Source organism: Musca domestica, unplaced genomic scaffold (genome assembly GCF_030504385.1).
Source record: "Musca domestica strain aabys unplaced genomic scaffold, Musca_domestica.polishedcontigs.V.1.1 5, whole genome shotgun sequence".
In the NCBI taxonomy this organism is placed as follows: domain Eukaryota; kingdom Metazoa; phylum Arthropoda; class Insecta; order Diptera; family Muscidae; genus Musca; species Musca domestica.
The window spans coordinates 24,324,844-24,331,428 of record NW_026712346.1 but is presented as its reverse complement, the minus strand read 5'-3'; the positions used below and the strand labels follow the sequence as shown (position 1 = coordinate 24,331,428).

The following is a 6,585-nucleotide window of genomic DNA, read 5'->3' as shown; positions in this document are numbered from 1 at the left end:
AAGTTAGCCTCAACATCAAAGATTCCCAAAGCACATCACGGGAAGTAGTGCAAGAATTCGACTCTTGCAAGGTAGATCTAACAGGTAACCGCATCGGCGAATTGCTACAACAAAGCAACTTTTGTGGTCCCCTCAAATGTCAAAATTGGCATCTAAGGCGAAAAACATAGATTCGCCATGACATTTAAAGGTTGCGGCAAATTTGTTTCAACCAATCAGAAACGAGGTGTTTGTCTACATTTTATTTTGTGTGCCTCTCGTCGTAAACGAACGTCGCAATAAAAGTTTTTATTGTAAAACAAATAAGAGTAAAATAAGTATTAATTGTTGTATTGCGATATTTTTTAAACCAAGAAACTTATAATGACTATATTTTACTGGTTTAAACCGAAAGTTTTCCGGAACTGCAAATGACAAGAGTCGAATTCTTGCACTACTTCCCGTGATGTGCTTTGGGAATCTTAGATGTTGAGGCTAACTTAATTCTTAAAGCTGCACTCCATTCTAACCTCCTTCCTTCATTTTCTTTTAATTTTTTTACTGGTTTCACTCTTAACTTGCTCTTAAATTATTTGAAATATTATAAAAAGGTACTTTTAGGGAAGACAACATAAACAAATTTGTTGTTGCATTCATTTAGGGCGAATTCTTCATTACAACAATTTGTTTTGACATTTAATGGTGCCGTCAGCTGGGCTGATGCGATTACCTAGTACATCTACCTTGGACTCTTGCCATTTGCAGTTCCGGAAAACTTTCGGTTTAAACCAGTTAAATATAGTCATTATAAGTTTCTTGGTTTAAAAAATATCGCAATACAACAATTAATACTTATTTTACTCTTATTTGTTTTACAATAAAAACTTTTATTGCAACGTTCGTTTACGACGAGAGGCACACAAAGTAAAATGTAAACAAACACCTCGTTTCTGATTGGTTGAAACAAATTTGCCGCAACGATGGCGAATCTATGTTTTTCGCCTTAGATGCCAATTTTGACATTTGAGGGTACCACAAAAGTTGCTTTGTTGTAGCAATTCGCCGATGCGGTTACCTGTTAGATCTACCTTGGGTTGCTGCTATTCTCTTTTAAGACAAGTGAGCACCCAATAATATATTTTAATGGATGTGTGTTGTCAATGTACGAATTAAAAAAAACACGTACATATATATTTGAATTTTAATATTTTAATCTGAAATTGTTGAATAATAGTATAGACCGAAAATACACATTAATTAAACGGCTTCAAAATTTTTTGCGCATTGTCTATACGATTTCAGTATTCACCATAAAAATCTGAATCACAGTATACCAATTTATATGCGATATATCAAGATGCGTGCATGTAGCTTCAATTTGAGATGTTGTATAACCTCATACCACGATTTGAGCTATTTTAATGTGGAAGTCGTAACTTCCCATTAATTTGGTGGTGGACGGTATCAAATACCGAACTTTGTTTTTGTACTTGTTACTTATTAAATGTGTCTTCCTTTTTCCGTTATGGCAAATGTTTCAGTTTTCTAAATAAATAAAAAATAAATTGTGTTGTTGCAATTAAACATTGTGTATAAAAATATTGGTGTTGTGTTTTAAAACATGTATTTTGTATTAAAAAAGGAACATAATTTTTAAATTTTCAAAACTTGTTTAAATGAAGATATTGTTCCAACTGAAATTATTTGATGATATTCAATGATTTGAAATTTGTGTTCAATGTATTTTATAGAATTGTATCGGGCTTAACAAATTTATCATGACTTTTTCCCATATGTTTCTGGTATTCGGCAAAGGAGTTCGTTTTGTATACATCCTTGACATCTGTTTGACCATCTTTAGCTGTTTCTTCGCAAATTTTGCATTCGTACATACTTTTTCCTGGATGTTTATCGGTTTTAAGGACATGTTTACGCAGATTCTCCAAGACATTGGTACGAAAATCGCAATACGGGCACTGATATGGTTTCTCGCCACTGTGACAACGCATATGACGTTTTATGTGACTCTTGATCTTGCTCCTAAATTTGCATTGATCGCAATTATAAAATCGTACTTCATCATCGGGTAGATGAATCTTTTTGTGCCTGAAAAGGAAAAATAAAGGAAATATTGTCAAAACCAAAATAAGTACAGATTATATAATTAATGCTGAAAGAGAGAACACGTGTGACGGCGCGTGAGAAAGATCCACCTGTTCCACATTTTTGAAAATTTCGGATTCATATTCCTTACATTTTAGGTATATAGTTTCTTTAACTATATTACTGTTAACAACAAGAGGATTATTTTGTAAACAAATTCAAACCTGAAGCTAGTTACATAACAGTTATGGAGATGGTAACAAGTGAAAATATTATCAAAAGTCTAATTTTTTCCTAGACGGCAGATATTCAGAATATAAAACACAGTTTGGGAAAAAGAAGAAGTCATATTCTGAATTAATTTCACTATAAATCTGTGAATAGTCCATGTGTCGTTTTTTTTTTATTTAATATGTTTCCATTCTAAAATCACCAAAATACCGAATATAAGGAGGTACCGTTTTATGGGGGATATAAGAAAACGTGGACCTATATAGCCCATTTTTAATACGCTCCATACTACGGTGGCGGGTATATAAAACACTTTTTATTTTCCACAAATAAAGCTGTTTTTTCGAATTTCGTGCAAATTTTCATAAGAATTTAGAGTCTAAAAGCCCGTCTGGGTTGTAGAACATTCCAAGTGGATTTCATTGTACTCGATTTGTATATCAAACCCCCGAAAATGTTTCGGGTTCTAAGGTCAGACTTTTTAAGGCCTTAATATAGGACCATTTATTGCCATAGTTGCTATATAAGGTCTTAATTACTTTTACGTTTTGGTCATATTTGTCATTTTATTATACCCTCCACCTTGGAAAGTAGGGTATATTACCTTTGTCATTCCGTTTGTAACATCCCTAAATATTTGTCGTGGACCCCATAAAGTATATATTCATAATTAGCATTAAACATAGTATGTGTAGGTCCACGCTTTTTATAGCCCCATATAGTGGTACCTCCCGATATTCGGTATTTTGATGATTTTTGTCACATTTTCTCAAGAATATGTCTACAAATTGGTATTTGTGGGTCAAATGTTTCATGTGCCCTAAGGTGAAGGGTATTAAAAGTTCGGTCCGGCCAAACTTAATGTTTTTTACTTGTTTTGAGTTTTAAAACCCTCCACATACGTAGTACGAAGGGTATATTAATATTGCCATTCCGTTTGTAACTCTTCGAAATAATCATTTTAGACCCAACAAATTATATAATTTTTGATCATCGTTAAATTCTAAGTCGACTTAGCCAAAATCGCCCGTCCGTTGTAATCAGACTAGACATATAATAGGAAGCGAAAATTTTGCACGGAGTTGCCTTTTGTCTGCAGTCAGGTCAAGTTCAAAGATGAGCTATATCGGTCAACACAGTACACAACATGTTCTTCCTCCTGTGGCAGAACTTTGTCTACATAGATCCACTTTTTCGTGTAGCCTCCATATAATTGTACCTTCCGATATCCGAAATTTTGATGATTTTAGGCACATTTTCCAACGGAATAGTTTAAAATTCAGTATTTTGAGCACATAATATGATCTACTTCAGGTTGCAAAACATTGCCTAAATAGGTCAAGGTTTTCGTATAGCCCCTACATAATTGTATTTCCCACATTCGGTATTTTGATGATTAAAATTCGGTATTTGGAGTTCATAATTTATTCTATCTTCTGTAGCAGAACTTCTTCCATGTAGATCCACGTTTTCGTATAGTCCCATATAATTGCTCCCGATTTTCGGAATTGCGACAATTTTTTAACAGAATTTTCTAATGTAATATTTTTAAATAGGCTTTTTGAGTTTATAACGGTTTCTACCCCGTGTGGCAGAATATGGGGTATTTAGGTCCACGTTTTCCCATAGGCCCCATATAAAGGTACTTCCAGATATTTCAGAATTACATAGTGTGTTCTACTGCTTATATACAACAGTTTCTATATAAGTCGACGTTTTTCCATGGCCCTTTCATCTCGATATTCGGTATTTTGAGGATCATAGCCAACTTTTAAAGAATTGTTTTAAATTTGTAGCGGACATTCCTAATATCAGAAGTGAGGCATATTCCTTGAATACTGGAATTTCGGGAATTACAGGTATATTTTTATATGAGTTACTTTCCAAATGGTAGAGGATATAAAAAGTTCTGTCCGGCCCAACTTAACTGATTTTTTACTTGCTACTATGTAGAAAAGCTACAAACTAAAAAATCAAGGTAAGTCCACGTTTCTGTTAATCCCTTTAATCAAGATAACCGCTGACTTTAGTTATTGCGAGGGTCTTGGTCATAATTTCCAAGGCGTAGAAAACTTTTTCGGCAATAAATTTGAAGGTAGGTCCACGTTTATTTTCGGATAATACAAGCGCACAGTCAAAGCTAACCATTCGTTTCAAATCAAAATGGATGGTAGCTTAAAGTATTCCAATAAACCTTTGCACCGACGGACATGTGATCCATAGATTAAAATGCCGCCACTGAAATGTCCTTTTTGGACATAACGAACAACAATGCCAATAACATACATATTGTACAACAACAACAATGACAACGTGTACGCGACAATATATTGAAGAACCAGACCAGTAACACCCCAACAACTGCAACAACCATCAACAGCGTAATATGCAATAGCAAAAGCCAACAACAACAACTACAACACACATTGTCGACAACGACGTCATTCTGCCCCAAGAAACGTGACTTATCGATCGCTTTGATATGTTCTGTGAAATTTTACACACAGTCACATAGGAAATTCCATCGCATCGACAAAACAAGAGCTACATTGCATTCGGAAGACGATACGACACAGAACTCCTCCCAAACGAGCTTCAAAATTTCATCCAATACATTTTCGACCAACAAAAAAAAAAAAAAAAAGAGTTGCTGCCGATCGATGAGGACAGCGGCACAGCACAAAATAGCCAATTGCATTTAAATGCAATTGCAATTGCCACTGTAGGTAGTGAGGGGCTCTGCAATGCTCCTTAAATCTTGTAATTTTGAATACTGAATGCGTAGCGCTTGTTTTTTAAATGGCTGTTTGTGCTCGTGCTTCTGTTGTCTACACCACCGCAAATGATGAGGATGAAGGTGAAACATGTTAAATGTTGTTCGATGTGAAGTTAAATCAAGCCTTGTTTGTGGCCTTTGAAATTTTTTGGGAATATGATTTCAATGCTAACGCCCAAGGTCTATGTAAATTCGGCCAATTTTTTCTGAGTTTTTCTAGATGCATTAGAAGGTTTTGCAATACTTCTGGCTGATCTTCACTCCAATATCGATAATTCTGCTTATTTACGTTGTCATTGAGCCAAAAATGAGCTTCTTTGCAAAATTGGAGGAAACTTTCTTAACTCACCACTTATTTGGATAATAAAACAAGTAAAAAATATCGGTCGCTTTTGCCGTCAGATATATACCCTCAGCCAATGTTCGCTTATTAAAAATATTTTGACTTCTGTTATGATTATTCAAATGTTTAAACCTTTATGCAGTTGGTTCCGAAGGGAGTGGCCAATCTTGGCCATTTCGTGTCGGACCTAAATAAATGTGATATAAATATTGCGACGTGCTAGGTTTGGACTGTCTTGTGTTAATGGAAATTTTGGGATGTACCAAGTCTTGAATAGAATCGGATGTTAATTTCGCTTTTTATGAGCTTCAGGGATATTCAAAATTTTGAGCCTTTGTGGGGGAGGTGCCAGAAGGAGTGGACCGATATATCCCATCTTCACAGCGGATATTTTGTTAGTGAAAATTATGGGATGTGTGACGTTAATTCAAAATTTCGAACTTTTGTGGAGGGAGGAACCAGAAGGAGTGGACCGATACATCTTAACACCAGATCTTCGGTTGATGAAAATATTGGGATGTGTGAAATTTTAAGACAATCGGATTCTTACATCACATTTTATAAGACTTGTAATTATTCAAAATTTATACCCTTTGTGGGGGAGGTACTTGATGGAGTGGATCGATATTATCCATTTTTGTACCTGACCTAGAACTGACGCAAATATTAGGATTTGCAAAGTTGGATTATCCTTTCTCTTTCTGTGCAAAATATATATTTTTTGAAAATTTCGACCTTTTGTGGGGGAGGTACCAGAAGGAGTGGACCGATATTGCCCATCTCCAACTCGATGAAATCGGATACTCCTTTCAAGAGTTATCGGACGCACCAGCCAGCCAGACAGATGGACGGACGGACATCGCTAGATCGACTCCAAATGTTCTGAAACGGATTTGGTCCAAAGAGACCTAGGTTCTAAAACCATTATTTCGACTAGGCACGTTTTGGCCGTATCAAATGATATATACCCTCTGTAGCCATATGGCTGAGGGTATAATTAACTGAATTGCATGTGTTGTTTGTTTGTAAGTCGATTCGTAGTTAAATTATAGAAGATGTGAAACAAAACACCAAATGTGTGTGAGCTGTTGAAACCAATGGTGCCAAAAAGATAATCAGGGCTGTCACAGAAACCATGTCGGTTTTGCTTCTT

At 35.4% G+C, this 6,585-nt stretch overlaps 1 protein-coding gene across 1 annotated transcript in view; it reads right to left on the bottom strand.

The window, feature by feature from the left end:
• Window positions 1-1,566: 1,566 nt before the first annotated feature.
• Window positions 1,567-6,585, bottom strand: part of LOC101887305 (zinc finger protein 236) — a 176,782-nt gene continuing 171,763 nt past the window's right edge. Inside the window, exon 7 of the mRNA XM_059128056.1 lies at window positions 1,567-2,085. Within this exon, the coding sequence (XP_058984039.1) occupies window positions 1,725-2,085 (361 nt within the window). The 3' untranslated portion in view covers window positions 1,567-1,724. The remainder of the gene's footprint in view (window positions 2,086-6,585) is intronic.